Genomic DNA, 15,876 nt, shown 5'->3' with positions numbered 1-15,876 from the left:
CAACATTTTGGGCAAGAGCCCTACATCAGGCATGATGGTCCACTCCTGGTCCAGCACCACACTCTCAGCATAGCCAGCAGTGCACACATCCCATGAACCAAAGAAAAAAATCCTTTGAATGCTTTATTGCAGACTGTTAATATTGCATTTTCCCCCGCCTTCTTTATCGTTCCCTAATCATTCCCAAAACTGGGCTTTTAGGCATCAAACCAATCTCAATGCTGCTTGCTTGCTGCCTTTTCATTTGCAACATGAATTGTAGTTGTTGATTTGTTGGATACCTGATGGGGGCACCAGTGTCATGAGTGACTGCTTGGCCAGTGAAAGCAAAGATAGGCCTCCAACTGTTAAAGGAGCAATACATTGTGTCAGGAGTAGGCCACAAGAATCCAGTTAGAGCTGGGGTGGACTGGGAATGACAGAAGAGTGGAACAGCATGGGGGAAAAATGCAGTTGGAATTTTCAAACTGTACAGGGGAAAGTGGGGAATGGAAGAAAAGAAAAAGAAAATAAATGAGAAAGGTGGGACAGATTGATGTAGCATATTTTGGCATTGAAAAGAATGAGAGGTGACCTTAACTTGGCAGGTTGGAAGCCAAGAGGATGTGGAATTTTAAGATAGAGACTGGAAAAATAAGAGGATCATTGTTCTATGGACATAACCCACACAGAGCAGTGGAGAGTGGGTCATTGAGTCTCCCAAAGGCAGTGTGTGATGGTTAACCAAACAAGGAGTCAAGGGGCATTGACACAGTTGAGGCTCCAGCTGCAAATGTGTTGCTGGTCAAAGCACAGCAGGCCAGGCAGCATCTCAGGAATAGAGAATTCGACATTTCGAGCATAAGCCCTTCATCAGGAATAAGAGAAGTCAACATTGACTGTATCAATTAACAGAGCAAGCTTGAGGGACCAAATGGCCTATTCCTACCCTTATATGATATAGAATATTTGAAATGTCAGCAATAAAAAGGATGATCTGTGATAGGGTGGTATAGGATAAAATCAAACACCAAGAGAATCAAACCAGCCATCAAAAGAAACCCACCAGTCATTAACCGATGAATGATTGATGATCCCTTTAGAAAGTATTGGTGTGGGGTCTGTCCGATGGTTGAATGGATGTTCATTTGTGTAAGGTTAAGACTTGGTCCCCAAAGTGTCAAACCAACATGAGACACTAAAGTTGTGATCTACCTGTACTGCAAACATCCAATAATATTCACTGCCCTCCCCCTCACTAAAACAGCACACAACATGAGACATGCTGTAACGTTGTGTATGAGTTCCATCGACACCATTTCAGACACCAAAGAACTCCTGTGGCATCTGGAAAGTGAGCGCCATCATTCCAAATTTTGTTCCATCCATATTTTAACACAAACAACCCATTTAGTTCAATATTATCCATCGAGCTTAAAACACCTGATAATTTTCACAACGCAATGGCTTCGGGTCTGAAATAAGACCATAAGACATAGGAGAGGAAGTAAGGCCATTCGGCCCATCGAGTCCACTCCACCATTCAATCAACAGAGGTACGTTTGTTTATTGCGTCTTTTTGGAATGTTAGGTTTATGTTGGTGAAGAATGGATTCCAACCCCTTGAGGGGCTGGAATCAGTATAAAGCTCACTGTGCTGTCCACAGCAGAGACTGTTTTAATAAGAAATGGAAATTGTAAATATAACTTGGAATTGTAAGGTACCTCAGCTTGCCCACATAGTGCACTGAAAATTGCACTTTGCGTCATGCCAAACTTGAACTGTTATGTGTGATCCTTTTCCTAATTTTATGAATAAAGTAGATGTTTTCCAGGGGGAGAAAAAATCTTTCAGCTGATGATAACAACGCTCAGTTACAAAGTGAATGAGAATATACAATTTAAATGGAGTCAGCAAAAGATTTCCACTCATGTTTTATTCTTTCTTCCAGAATTTGAAGCTATGGTTAAGGAAGAAAAGATGCCCAGAAAAAAGTAGAAGGGTAAAGATGAGAAATGTCCATTGTTAAAGAGTGAAGTTGCACATGGCACGGAGCTTTGCATTGACTGGGGTATCTTTGGAGCTTCTGCAAACTCTTTGAAACCCCTTTCTCCCAGACTCACCTTACAGGAAATACCAATGTACACATTGAAAAAGAAATTCTTTAGTTCTGATATAATACAACTTAGGGCAGAAAGGACAAAACCTGTTCTGCCTAATAGATTGAAATAAGATGGGAAATTTGGCATGTTTTTTTCTGGGGTGAGGGGGCATTGAGATGCAGGAGTTGACGTGATGGTGCAATTACTGTGCTTTGAAAACGTTGAAGGTCTAAGAGCTGGGTCATTATTGCTGCTTTCCGCTTTGCTGTTTACAACCACGGTGTACCTGTGTATTCCTGAGTGAACCTGCATGGGAGCTGATGGGGGAATAAAATCTCGACTCTCTACTGCTCTGTTTCCTCTCACTGCAATCACGGCGCTGAGCCATTCAGCAACCTCCACAACTTGTATGAATGATTTATTTTTGAGAATGTCATTTCCTGAATTAATAAAACAGTTATGTTTGCTATCAATGGCATGTAGACTCCTAATTCATGCAAAACTACGTTGTATTGAAGATGGGATTTTCTGGGAGCTTGCATAGTTAGCTTCCTGTCCCAAAGAAATATTTGAACCACTGCAAAGTTACAGCTCTTATACTGTCTGTCAATCCACTGACCCGGGTGCATTTCCAACCACAAGGGGTGGCATGGTGGCTCAATGGTTAGGACTACTGCCTCACAGTGCAAGGGACCTGCGTTTGATTTCACCCTTGGGCGACTGTCCTGCATGGAGTTTGCATGTTCTCCCCGTGTCTGTGTGGGCTTTCTTCTGAATGCTCCAGCTTCCTCCCACAGTCCAAAGATGTGCAGGTTAGGTGAATTGCTGATGCTAAATTACCAATGGTGTACAGGGATGTGTAGGTTAGGTGCATTAGTCCGCAGTAAATGTAGAGTAATAGGATAGGGGAATGGGTCTGAGTGGGTTGCTTTTAGGAGGGTTGGTGGGCCAAATGGCCGGTTTCCACACTACAGGGATTCTGAGTATGCACTAACCTTAAAGAGAAATCACCTTCTTGATCTGCACTAGGCTAAGAATCCCAAATAGTGAACTTACTTTGCAAATTTTAACTTGTGTCGAACGTGGAGTGCACACATCATTTAATTGCAAGCTTTTTCTTCTCAACTTTGCTGGTTTGTCAAAAGTCAGTAATGGACTTGACTGCATTCCCAATGACCATTGATGTGTTCAGATCGGGACAGTGATGAAGTCAGCCGAGTGGACCTCAGAATATGAGATCCCTGGTTGGGGCTGTTAATCTGGTCCAATTGGGGAGCCCTGGCTGACAGTTATAAACAGGAGTGTCAGTGGTTCTGCTCACTCTGAGGGAGCTGGATCAGTGTCAAAGACTCTCTGTGTGTAAATAAAGGGGGACTTGGTGATAGAATACTGGCCTCGATGGTGTAATCTCAGACACCCGTTAGTAACTACTGGGCCCGTCAATCACTGATTTGTGTTGACCTCCACTGCAACCAAATGAACAGACTTCCACAACACTGACCATTATTCTGCAAAAATTTAAATGAGTCTGTTTTATGCAGCGTTTTTAAATGGTTGCCGTATTTAATTATTATCCCCGAGCGGCTGTAAATCCACAACAAGTGAGTATATAACATACTGATTTGTATTTAGCTGCACCGTACAATCCTGAGAAGGAAATAAGAGAGTCCAGTTGTATTAGGGCATTGTGGGGCTTTGCTGGTTCCTCAGCCTTGGCAGAAGTTGGGAAAGGATCTTCATTTTTAGTGCTGCAGCACAGGGTTGATTCAGAGTGGCTACTATCGGGGGAGGAATGCATTCATTTTGCATTATTTTGGGGGGATAGGGCATTTTGCAAAATGGTGGAGAAGGGTTCCTTATGGAGTTACCAGGAAATTGAGGGGTTAGTTTTGAGTCCTTATTGCACTCCTAGGATCCATCAGCAGTGAAGGAGAAGGAAAGAGCATGGAAGCTATCGTGATTTCAACACTCAACCTCGCAAAACTTTCACATGAATATGTGTAAATATAAATTGTGGGATTTTGTGATCAGTTCGTCAAGTTTTGTGCATATTTCCCAATGGCTTTTGACTATTTCTCTGCCTTGTGCATCAGTAATTAGTATTTTTATATTTCCTAATGAGCAACAGAACATCAGGTGTAACCAGAAGCTTTACTTTCTGAATTTAAATTTCTTTTATTTATAAATAGAGTTCTTCATGGGTTTTCTCCGGGTGCTCCGGTTTCCTCCCACAGTCCAAAGATGTGTAGGTCAGGTGAATTGGCCATACTAAATTGCCCATAGTGTTAGGTGCATTAGAGGGAAATGTGTCTGGGTGATTACTCTTCAGAGGGTCAGCGTGGGCTTATTGGGCCGAAGGGCCTGTTTCCACACTGTAGGGAATCTAATCTAATGTCAGAAAATGTTAGGAATAAATGTGTGAAATAGAAGCAGAAGTAGACCATTCAGCCTGCTCCAACATTGATTTTATTTGTCATTGATTTAATTGAAGTTTTATTGTCACGTGTACTCAAGTACAGGAGTACAGTGAAAACTGTACAAAGTCACCACACATGGCACTACCTTAGGTACAATGTACTGAGGGTCAAAACTTCTTTACTAGTAGTAATACGGAGAAGGAAATTAAACTACTACTGTTGTTCTTAATACAAGTAGAAAAATAAAGAAATAAAGTTAATAAAGTTAACATAATAATAGGAACGTCCATAAAGTGTTAAAACAAAGGAATAAAGACAAGAGTTCCAACAGTCCTTCTTAACTGCACACCCTCCAAGGACTCAGCTCTGGTCTGCTCTCCGGGAAACCTCAGGTTTCCTGCTCTCAAAGCCGCAGATACTGGGGGGCCCTCCCTTGCTGACACATCGACATCACACTAACCACACTGAACTCCAGGCCCAGAGCCACTTCCCTGCACCGGGTCTCCAGCCAACGTTCCACTGGGCCCAGAGCTGCTTCCCTGCACCAAACCCCATCACCAGGCCCAGAGCTGCTTCCCTGCACCAAACCCCATCACCAGGCCCAGAGCTGCTTCCCTGCACCAAACCCCATCACCAGGCCCAGAGCTGCTTCCCTGCACCAGACCCCATCACCAGGCCCAGAGCTGCTTCCCAGCACCAAACCCCATCACCAGGCCCAGAGCTGCTTCCCTGCACCAGACCCCATCACCAGACCCAGAGCTGCTTCCCTGCACCAGACCCCATCACCAGGCCCAGAGCTGCTTCCCTGCACCAAACCCCATCACCAGGCCCAGAGCTGCTTCCCTGCACCAGACCCCATCACCAGGCCCAGAGCTGCTTCCCAGCACCAAACCCCATCACCAGGCCCAGAGCTGCTTCCCTGCACCAGACCCCATCACCAGACCCAGAGCTGCTTCCCTGCACCAGACCCCATCACCAGGCCCAGAGCTGCTTCCCTGCACCAAACCCCATCACCAGGCCCAGAGCTGCTTCCCTGCACCAAACCCCATCACCAGGCCCAGAGCTGCTTCCCAGCACCAAACCCCATCACCAGACCCAGAGCTGCTTCCCTGCACCAGACCCCATCACCAGGCCCAGAGCTGCTTCCCTGCACCAAACCCCATTACCAGGCCCAGAACTAATTCCCTGCACCGGGCCTCCGGCCGACACCCCACCAGGCCCAGAGCTGCTTCCCTGCACCAGACCCCATCACCAGGCCCAGAGCCACTTCCCTGCACCGGGTCTCCAGCCAACGTTCCACTGGGCCCAGAGCTGCTTCCCTGCACCAGACCCCATTACCAGGCCCAGAGCTAATTCCCTGCACCGGGCCTCCGGCCGACACCCCACCAGGCCCAGAGCTGCTTCCCGGTACCAGGCCTCTAGCCAACATTCCACTAGGCCCAGAGCTGTTGCCGTGCTCCCTGTGATGCCATCGCCACTGCTGCCTCTCTCTCTCTCCAGAGCTCCAGAAAAATGAGAAAGAGTGGGAAGAAAAGAAATTCAATTCAACAAGGTCATGACTGACCACTTTGAGTGTCCAATTCAACATTCCCATCAAGCTGGGGAATTGAGGGTTGTTGGAGGCTGGTGGTAATCTGTTGACTTCTATTTTAAAAATATTCAATGAACCTGTCTTTAGAGGCAGAGTTTCAAAATCACACTGAGAGAAAATAAGTCTCCTCATCTCTGTCTAGGTGATCCCCTAATTATAAAACTGTGTCCCCTAGTTCTGATGAAGGGTCACTGGACCCGAAACTTTGACTCTATTTCTCTCTCCACAGATCTGCTGAACCTCTCCAGCACTTTCTGTTTCCCAGGTCTGGGCTGACCTACAGGAGGAAATATTCGTTCCATACCTACCTTGTCAAGACTGTTCAGAATCTTATCCTTCTGTCAAGTCACCCCTTCACTCTTTCCAGAGGGAACAGCCCAGCCCGAGCAAACTATCCTCAGCAGACAACCTTGCTGATTCCCAGTATCAATCTAGTAACAAAGACAAAAGCAGAAATTGCTGGAAAAGCTCAGCAGGTCTGGCAGCCCTTGTGGAGAGAAATCAGAGTGGGTCAACTACACCTAACATAGAACATAGAACAATACAGCACAGAACAGGCCCTTCAGCCCATGATGTTGTGCCGAACATTTGTCCTAGCTTAAGCACCTATCCATGTACCTATTCAATTGCCGCTTAAAGGTCACCAATGATTCTGACTCTGCCACTCCCACAGGCAGCGCATTCCATGCCTCCATGACTCTGGGTAAAGAACCTACCCCTGACATCCCCCCTATACCTTCCACCCTTCACCTTAAATTTATGTCCCCTTGTAACACTCTGTTGTACCCGGGGAAAAAGTCTCTGACTGTCTATTCTATCTATTCCCCTGATCATCTTATAAACCTCTATCAAGTCACCCCTCATCCTTCGCCGTTCCAATGAGAAAACCTAACCTAACTTTCAACCTATCCTCGTACGACCTTTTCTCCATTCCAGGCAACAGCCTGGTAAATCTCCTCTGCACCCTCTCCAAAGCTTCCACATCTTTCCTAAAGTGAGGCGACCAGAACTGCATGCAATACTCCAAATGTGGCCTTACCAAGGTCCTGTAAAGTTGCAACATCACCTCACGACTCTTGAATTCAATCCATCTGCTAATGAATGCTAATACACCACAGGCCTTCTTACAAGCTCTATCCACCTGAGTGGCAACATTCAAAGAGCTATGACTATAGACTCCAAGATCCCTCTGCTCCTCCACCTTACTAAGAACCCTACCGTTAACCCTGTATTCCGCATTCTTATTTGTCCTTTCAAAATGGACAATCTCACACTTGACAGAATTGAATTCCATCTGCCACTTCTCAGCCCAGCTCTGCATCATATCTAAGTCCCTTTGCAGCTGACAACAGCCCTCCTCACTATCCACAACTCCACCTATCTTCGTATCGTCTGCAAATTTACTGACCCACCCTTCAACTCCCTCTTCCAAGTCATTAATAAAAATTACAAGCAGCAGAGGACCCAAAACTGATCCCTGCGGAACTCCACTTGTAACTGGGCTCCAGCTGAATATTTATCATCTACCACCACTCTCTGACCTCGACCGGTTAGCCAGTTCTCTATCCAACTGACCAAATTTCCCACTATCCCATGCCTCGTGACTTTCCACATAAGCCTACCATGGGGAACCTTATCAAATGCCTTACTAAAATCCACGTACACTACATCCACTGCTCTACCCTCATCCACATGCTTGGTCACCTCCTCAAAAAATTCAATAAGACTTGTAAGGCAAGACCTAACAGTTGAAGAAAAATTCAGGCTAAATATTCCCAGGTACTGAACATTGTGGGAAATAACGAGTACATTAGAAAAAAGTATTTTGAGGAAGGGGGTCACTCGACCCAAAATGATTTCTCTTCACAGATGCTACCAGACCTGTTGAGTTTTTCCATCAATTTCTGTCTTTGTCTCTGATTTCCAGCATACACAGATTTTTTTATTTCATGTTTGTATCAACCTAGTAACCTCCTCCGAACCCCCTTCAATACATTTACATCTCTCCTTAAAGAAGATGACCTAAACTGTACACAACATTTGAAATCTGCTCTCTCCAAAGCACTACATAACTGAAGTATGACATCCTTACTTTTAGATTCAATGTTGCGTTTTTAAGGAACAGCATCCCATTATCCAATTTCTTTCCATGCTATACCCGCATACTCATGTTTTGTGACTGACGCAACAGAACATCGAACTCCCTCTGTACCTCAGAATTCTACAGTTGTTCTCCATTTTAAAAAAAGCCAAATATTGCTTAATTCTTCATGCCACAGTGAATAACTTCACATTTTCTCACATTACACTCCATCTGCCAAAATTTTTCCCATTCGCTCAACTTATCCACATCTGCCCACAGCTTCTGTCTTCTTCACAAGAGTCCATAGCTTGGTATACCAGGGTGTCTATCTGGGTGTCATTGGTCAGTTCAGTCACTGGTTCTCAGCTCCACTCATCCAAATCATTGATGTAGAATCATAGAGTCATTGAGATGTACAGCACGGAAACAGACCCTTCGGTCCAACTTGCCCATGCCAAATAGATATCCTAAATAAATCTAGTCCCATTTGGCCTATACTCCTTCTAAACCCTTCCTATTCATATACCCATCTAGATGCCTTTTAAATACTGTAATTGTACCAGCCTCCACCACTTCCTCTGGCAGCTCATTCCATCAACGCACCATCTTCTGCGTGAAAAAGTTACCCCTTAGATCCTTTTTAAATCTTTCCCCTCTTATCTTAAACCTATGCCCTCTAGTTTTGGACACACCCACCCCTGGGGAAAAGATCTTATATATTTACCCTATCCATGCCCCTCTATAAGGTTACCCCTCAGCCTCTGATGCTGCAGTGAGAATAGTCCCAGTCTATTCAGCCTCTCACTATAGCTCAAATCCTCCAACCCTGGCAATATCCTTGTAAATCTTTTCTGAACTCTTTCAAGTTTCACAACATCCTTCTGATAGGAGGGAGACCAGAATTGTACACAAAAGTGGCCTTACCAATGTCCTGTAGAGCCGCAACATGACCTCCCAATGCCTTTTTCCAATGCACTGATCAATAAAGGCAAGCATACCAAACGCCTTCTTCACTATCCTATCCACCCGCTACTCCACTTTCAAGGAGCTATGAACTTGCACTCCAAGGCCTTTGTTCAGCCACATTTCCCAGATACCGTTGTGTATACATCTTGCCCTTAATTTATTTCCAAAATGGAGCACATCACATTTATCTAAATTAATATCCATCTGCGGCAATCTGCTGTGTGCAGCAATTATCACTTTAAAATGTTTGATTCAAACACCTTCCAGACAACAGACATGAGCCTAACTGGCCTATAGTTTCCCATTTTCTGCACCAGGTTTGAGAAGATGCAGGAAGTGACACCCAGCTCATATATTGGACCAGCCGTGGCTCAGGGTTGCTGGCCTGCTCTCTTAGTCTTTGCTCATGTAGCACCTACCTGCATGCTCACAGCATTGAAGCCATTTCTCCCACTGGTGCTTCAGCCTGAGCCAAAGCTGATCAGTACGGCCTTGTTGGTATGCTCTTTAGTGTAGATGCTCAGATAGACTGCTCGATATGTTCATAGGTCTGGAGGAACAGCACACCGACTCTTCAATCTACACTCGCAGCATGCGCCAGCGTCTGTACAACAACTACACTGCCATCCTCCCCTGGTCTGGCCTATATGTGACTCCAGCCTACAGCGATATGGATGGTTCTTAACTGCCCTCTGAGTTGCCCGAGTAAGCCATTCTGTTGAAACAATTCCAAGATGTAACAAATAAAGTTTCAAGAAAGAAATGAAACAAGACAAATCACTAGCCATCGAGCTAGGCACCAGAAAAGACGACGGCAGATAGAGCCCTGTAGACCCTGCGAAGTCCTCCTCACTAATATCTGGGGGCTACTGCCAATATTGGAAGAGCTGTCTCTCAAGCAACAGCCTGACATTGTCTGTAAGGTATGATTCCGTGAGTATGACTATGTCCCAGACACCACAAACACCGCCCCTGGATATGTCCTGTCCCACCAGCAGGACAGAGCCAGCAGAGGTAGTGGAACAGTGGGGTACAGTCAATAGACAATAGACAATAGACAATAGGTGCAGGAGTAGGCCATTCTGCCCTTCGAGCCTGCACCACCATTCAATATGATCATGGCTGATCATCCTTAATCAGTATCCTGTTCCTGCCTTATCTCCATAACCCTTGATTCCACTATCCATGAGAGCTCTATCCAACTCTTTCTTAAATGAATCCAGAGACTGGGCCTCCACTGCCCTCTGGGGCAGAGCATTCCACACACCCACCACTCTCTGGGTGAAGAAGTTTCTCCTCATCTCTGTCCTAAATGGTCTATCCCATATTTTTAAGCTGTGTCTTCTGGTTCGCCACTCACCCATCAGCAGAAACATGTTTCCTGCCTCCAGAGTGTCCAATCCTTTACTCATCTTATATGTCTCAATCAGATCCCCTGTCAGTCTTCTAAACACAAAGGTACACAAGCCCAGTCGCTCCAGTCTTTCAGCATAAGGTAGTCCCGCCATTCCAGGAATTGACCTCATGAACCGACACTGCACTCCCTCAATAGCCAGAATGTCTTTCCTCAAATTTGGAGACCAGACCTGCACACACCCAGGTGTTGTCTCACCAGGGCCCTGCAAAGCTGCAGAAGAACCTCTTTGCTTCTATACTCAATCCCTCTTGTTATGAAGGCCAGCATACTATTAGCCTTCTTCACTACCTGCTGTACCTGCATGCTTACCTTCATTGACCGGTGTACAAGAACACCTCTCTGTACTGCCCCTTTACCTAAATTGATTCCATTTAGGTAGTAATCTGCCTTCCTGTTCTTGCCACCAAAGTGGATAACTATACATTTATCCACATTAAACTGCATCCTGCCATGCATCTGACCACTCACGTAACCTGTCCAGGTCACCCTGTGATCTCCCAACATCCCCATCACATTTCACCCTGCCACCTAGCTTAGTGTCATCAGCAACTTTGCTAATGTTATTGCTGATACCATCTTCTATATCATTAACATATATTGTAAAAAGCTGCGGTCCCAGCACGGATCCCTGCGGTACCCCACTGGTCACTGCCTGCCATTCCAAAATGGAGCCGTTTATCACTACTCTTTGTTTCCTGTCAGCCAACCAACTTTCAATCCAAGTTAGTACTTTGCCCCCAATACCATGCGCCCTAATTTTGCTCACTAACCTCCTGTGTGGGACTTTATCAAAAGCTTTCTGAAAGTCCAGGTACACGACATCCACTGGATCTCCCTCGTCCATCTTTAGAGTTACATTCTCAAAAAATTCCAGAAGATTAGTCTAGCATGATTTCCCCTTCATAAATCCTTGCTGACTTTAACCTATCCTGTTACTACTATCCTGATGTGTAGTAATTTCTACCTTTATAATAGACTCCAGCATCTTTCCCACCACTAAGATCAGACTAACTGATCTATAATTTCCTGCTCTCTCTCCCTCACCTTTCTTAAAAAGTGGTACAACATTAGGCATCTTCCAATCCGCAGGAACTGATCCCGAATCTATCAAACTCTGGAAAATAATCACCAATGCATCCACAATTTCTCAAGTCACCTCCTTCAGTACCCTGGGATGTAGACCATCAGGCCCCAGGGACTTATCAACCTTCAGACCTAACAATCTCTCCAACACCAATTCCTGGCAAATATAAATTCCCTTAAGTTCAGGTCCTTCAGCCACTGTTACCTCTGGGAGATTGCTTGTGTCTTCCCCAGTGAACACAGATCTGAAGTACCAATTCAACTCTTCTGCCATTTCTTTGTTCTCCATAATATATTCCCCTGTTTCTGTCTTCAAGGGCCCAATTTTAGTCATAACTATTTTTTTGCCTTTCACATACCTAAAAAAGCTTTTACTATCCTCCTTTATATTGTTGGCCAGTTTACCTTCGTATCTCATTTTTTCTCTGTGTATTTCCTTCTTAGTAATCCTCTGTTGTTTTTTAAAAACTTCCCAGTCCTCTGTTTTCCCACTTATCTTTGCTACGTTATACTTTTTCCCTTTTAACTTTATATGTTTCTTAACTTTCTTGTCAGCCACGGCCACCCATGCCTCCTCCTAGGATCTTTCTTCCTTTTTGGAATGAACTGATCCTGCATCTTCTGCATTATACACAGAAATATCTGCCATTGTTCCTCCACTGTCACCCCTGCTAAGGTATTGCACCATTGAACTTTGGCCAGCTCCTCCCTCATAGCTCCATAGTTCCCTTTATTCAACAGAAATATTGGCACTTCCGATTGTACCCTCTCCCTCTCAAATTGCAGATTGAAGCTTATTGTATTATGGTCACTACTTCCCAATGGCTCCTTCACTTCAAGGTCCCTGATCAATTCTGGTTCATTGCACAATACCAGATCCAGAATTGCCTTCTCCCTGGTAGGCTTCAGCACCAGCTGTTCTAAGAATCCATCTCGGAGGCACTCCACAAAGTCTCTTTCTTGAGGTCCAATACCATCCTGATTCTCCCAGTCTACCTGCATGTTGAAATCCCCCATAACAACTGTAGTAACATCTTTGCGACAGGCCAATTTCAGCTCCTGATTCAACTTACATCCGACATCCAGACTACTGTTTGGGGGCCTGTAGATAACTCCCAAGAGGGTCTTTTTACCCTTAGAATTTCTCAGCTCTATCCACACTGACTCTACATCCCCTGACTCTAGGATCCCCCCATGCAACGGATTGAATATCATCCCTTATCAACATGGCCACCCCACCCCCTCTGCCCGTCAGTCTGTCCTTACCATAGCACGTGTAGCCTTGAATATTCATTTCCCAGGCCCTGTCCACTTGAAGCCACGTCTCAGTTATCCCCACAATATCGTATCTGCCACTTTCCAAAAGAGCCTCAAGCTCATCCATCTTGTTTCTAATGCTTCGTGCATTCATGTATAGTATTTTTAATTTGTTACTGCCCTCACCCTTCCCATCAACTCCTATTTCACTCAAACTTATGGCATGATCCCTTTTTGAGATTTTTGCTTCATTGATACAGTTGTCTTTCTGGACTTCCCTTGTTCCAACTTTCCCTTCAATTTCCTTCTTAAACATCCAGTTTGTCCCCTTCCTTCCCCCCCCCCCCCCCCCCCCCACCCCACTACTTGGTTTACAAGTAGCTGTGTTGCAGTGGCAAACCTGCCTGCCAAAGTGCTGGTCCCCAACCTATTAAGGTGCAAACCGTCTCTCTTGTATAATTTATGCTTTCCACAAAACATACCCCAGTGATCCAAGAATTTAAATCCTTACTTCCTGCACCAGTTTCCCAGCTACACGTTCAAGTCAATTATCTCCCTGTTTCTGGCCTCACCAGCCCAAGAAACTGGAAGCAAACTGGAGATAACCACTCTGGACATCCTGCTTTTCAGCCTTCTTCCTAGTTCTCCGAAGTCCCGCTGTAGTATGTTCCTCCTCTTCTTCCCGACATCATTTGTGCCGACATGTTCCACTACCTCTGGCTCTTCACCTTCATCCTTGAGGATTTGTCCTGGGAGGCCCCATATTGTCTCTGGACCACACGAAGACTCATGGATTCAGGTTAAACATGGACAAGGAAACCTTCCATCGATTACCATGTACCGTCCTCCCTTGGCTGATGAATCAGTATTCCTCCACATTGAATAACACTGAGGATAGCAAGGGTATAAAATGTACTCTGAAATCTCCCACCCAATGTCCACTGAGTGGCTCAGCAGCAGTATTACTGATCGAACTGGTGGGGTCCTAAAGGACATAGCTGCTAGACTGGGTCTGCGGCAGGTGGAGAGGGAACCAACAAGAGGGAAAAACATACCTGACCTCACCCTTACCAATCTGCCAGCTGCTGATGCATCTGTCCATGACAGTGTTGGTAAGAGTGACCATTGCACTGTCCTTGTGGAGATGAAGTCCTGCCTTCAGACTGACAATATCCTCCATCATGTTGCACGGTACTACCACCGCGCTAAATGGGACAGACTTGGAACGCATCGACCAACTCAGGCCTGGGCATCCCTGAGGCACTGTGAGCCATCAACAGCAGCAGAATTCTACTCCAGCACAATCTGCAACCTTGTAGCCAGGCATATCCCCCACTTAATCACCATCAAGCCAGGGGATCAACCCTGGTTCAATGGAGAGTGTAGGAGGGCTTGCCAGGAGCAGCACCAGGCATACCTGAAGATGAAATGTCAACCTAGTGAAGTTATCAATCAGGATTATCTGCAACAAGTGACAGACAGAGCTAAGCGATCCCATAACCAACAGATCAGATCTAAGCTCTGCAGTCCTGCCTTATCCAGTTGTGAATGGTAGTGGGCAATTAAACAATTCACTGGAGGAGGAGGCTCCACAAATACTCCCTTCCTCAATGATGGAAGAAGCCAGCACGTCAGTGCAAAAGACTGAAGCTTTCCCAGCAATCTGGGTGCACAGCATCCTTTTAAATGTCACCTGATTACAGGGGATGCCAGTCTAACGATGGACATCTACTCAGGGGCGAGCTGTTCTGGAAACAGCACATGGTAAAGTGGGGCTACTATCAGACAAGAGGAGTTGGGTAAGTAGTTAATGAGGCAACTTTAATAAGATCTGGTGAGAAATCTCATGGCAAAGATCCTTCCAAAAACACTCGACACAGCTGGCACATAGTTAAAATAAACGTAGCATCCACCCCGTAGACTTTAAAGTTAGTGTGTAATGGCCTAAAGGACAGTTAGTCCAGAGACCCAGATAATGTCCCAGGTTCAAATCCCACGATAGCAGAATTTGATTTCAATTAACAAAAACAGGAATTATGTTTTTAATGATGTCCATGTTCCAATTGTCAGCGTAAAACCCATCTTGTTCTCTTCAGGGAAGGAAGCTACAATCCTTACCTGGTCTGGCCTACATGTAACTCCAAACTCTCAGCCATGTGGCTAATGCCTAATTGCCCACTGGGCAAATGGGATGGGCAGTATTGTTGGCCAGGCCAGTGATGCCCTCATTCTGTAGATGAATTTTTTTTTAAAAAAAAGCCAATCATAACTAGCACAGGCAATATATCAGCTATTTAATTTACCTCTACCATTGTCCTTTTACTGTGAACATTAACCAACTTAAAAAGTGATCATAATTCCAGAGTGTTACTGTCCTCATTTGCTAATTTATTCACAGAATGTGGATATTATTCACTAGGCCATTCCTTCTCAGCCCTAATTGTCCTTGAGAATGTCAGCTAGGCAAAAGCGAGGACTGCAGATGCTGTAAACCAGAGTTTAGATCAGAGTGGTGCTGGAAAAGCACAGCAGGTCAGGCAGCATCCGATGAAGGGCTTTTGCCCGAAACGTCAATTTTCCCGCTCCTCGGATGCTGCCTGACCTGCTGCGCTTTTCCAGCACCACTCTGATCTAAACTTGAGAATGTCAGGATAAGTCACTGATTTGGTTGCTGCTGCTGTGCATCTAGCGTAGGGACACCTATAGCATGACTTTGACCTAGCAGATGTGAAGGAATAGTAATTTGTTTCCAAGTCAGGATGTTAGGTGGCTGGCCAGGGCAGGAGGAGCTTGGAGATGTTGCTCTCCTTATACAGCTGCTGCCTTTGTCCTTCTAGATGGTACAGGTTTTGGGCTTTTGAAGGAAGATGAGTGAGTTGTTCCAATGCATCTTGTAAGTGGTACACACTGCTGCTGTGTATCGGTGGTAAATGTTGAAAGTGCTAGATGGGGTGTCCATCAAGTGGGCTGCTTTGTCCTG

The 15,876-nt window shown here is 45.3% G+C and overlaps 1 protein-coding gene across 1 annotated transcript in view; it reads left to right on the top strand.

Moving 5' to 3' along the window:
- Positions 1-2,555, top strand: part of LOC132827767 (parvalbumin-like EF-hand-containing protein) — a 38,415-nt gene extending 35,860 nt beyond the window's left edge. Inside the window, exon 5 of the mRNA XM_060844468.1 lies at positions 1,932-2,555. Within this exon, the coding sequence (XP_060700451.1) occupies positions 1,932-1,978 (47 nt within the window). The 3' untranslated portion in view covers positions 1,979-2,555. The remainder of the gene's footprint in view (positions 1-1,931) is intronic.
- Positions 2,556-15,876: the final 13,321 nt, after the last annotated feature.

The sequence above is a fragment of the Hemiscyllium ocellatum genome, chromosome 25 (assembly GCF_020745735.1).
Source record: "Hemiscyllium ocellatum isolate sHemOce1 chromosome 25, sHemOce1.pat.X.cur, whole genome shotgun sequence".
Lineage (NCBI taxonomy): Eukaryota > Metazoa > Chordata > Chondrichthyes > Orectolobiformes > Hemiscylliidae > Hemiscyllium > Hemiscyllium ocellatum.
This window is presented reverse-complemented; position numbering and strand designations above follow the sequence as displayed.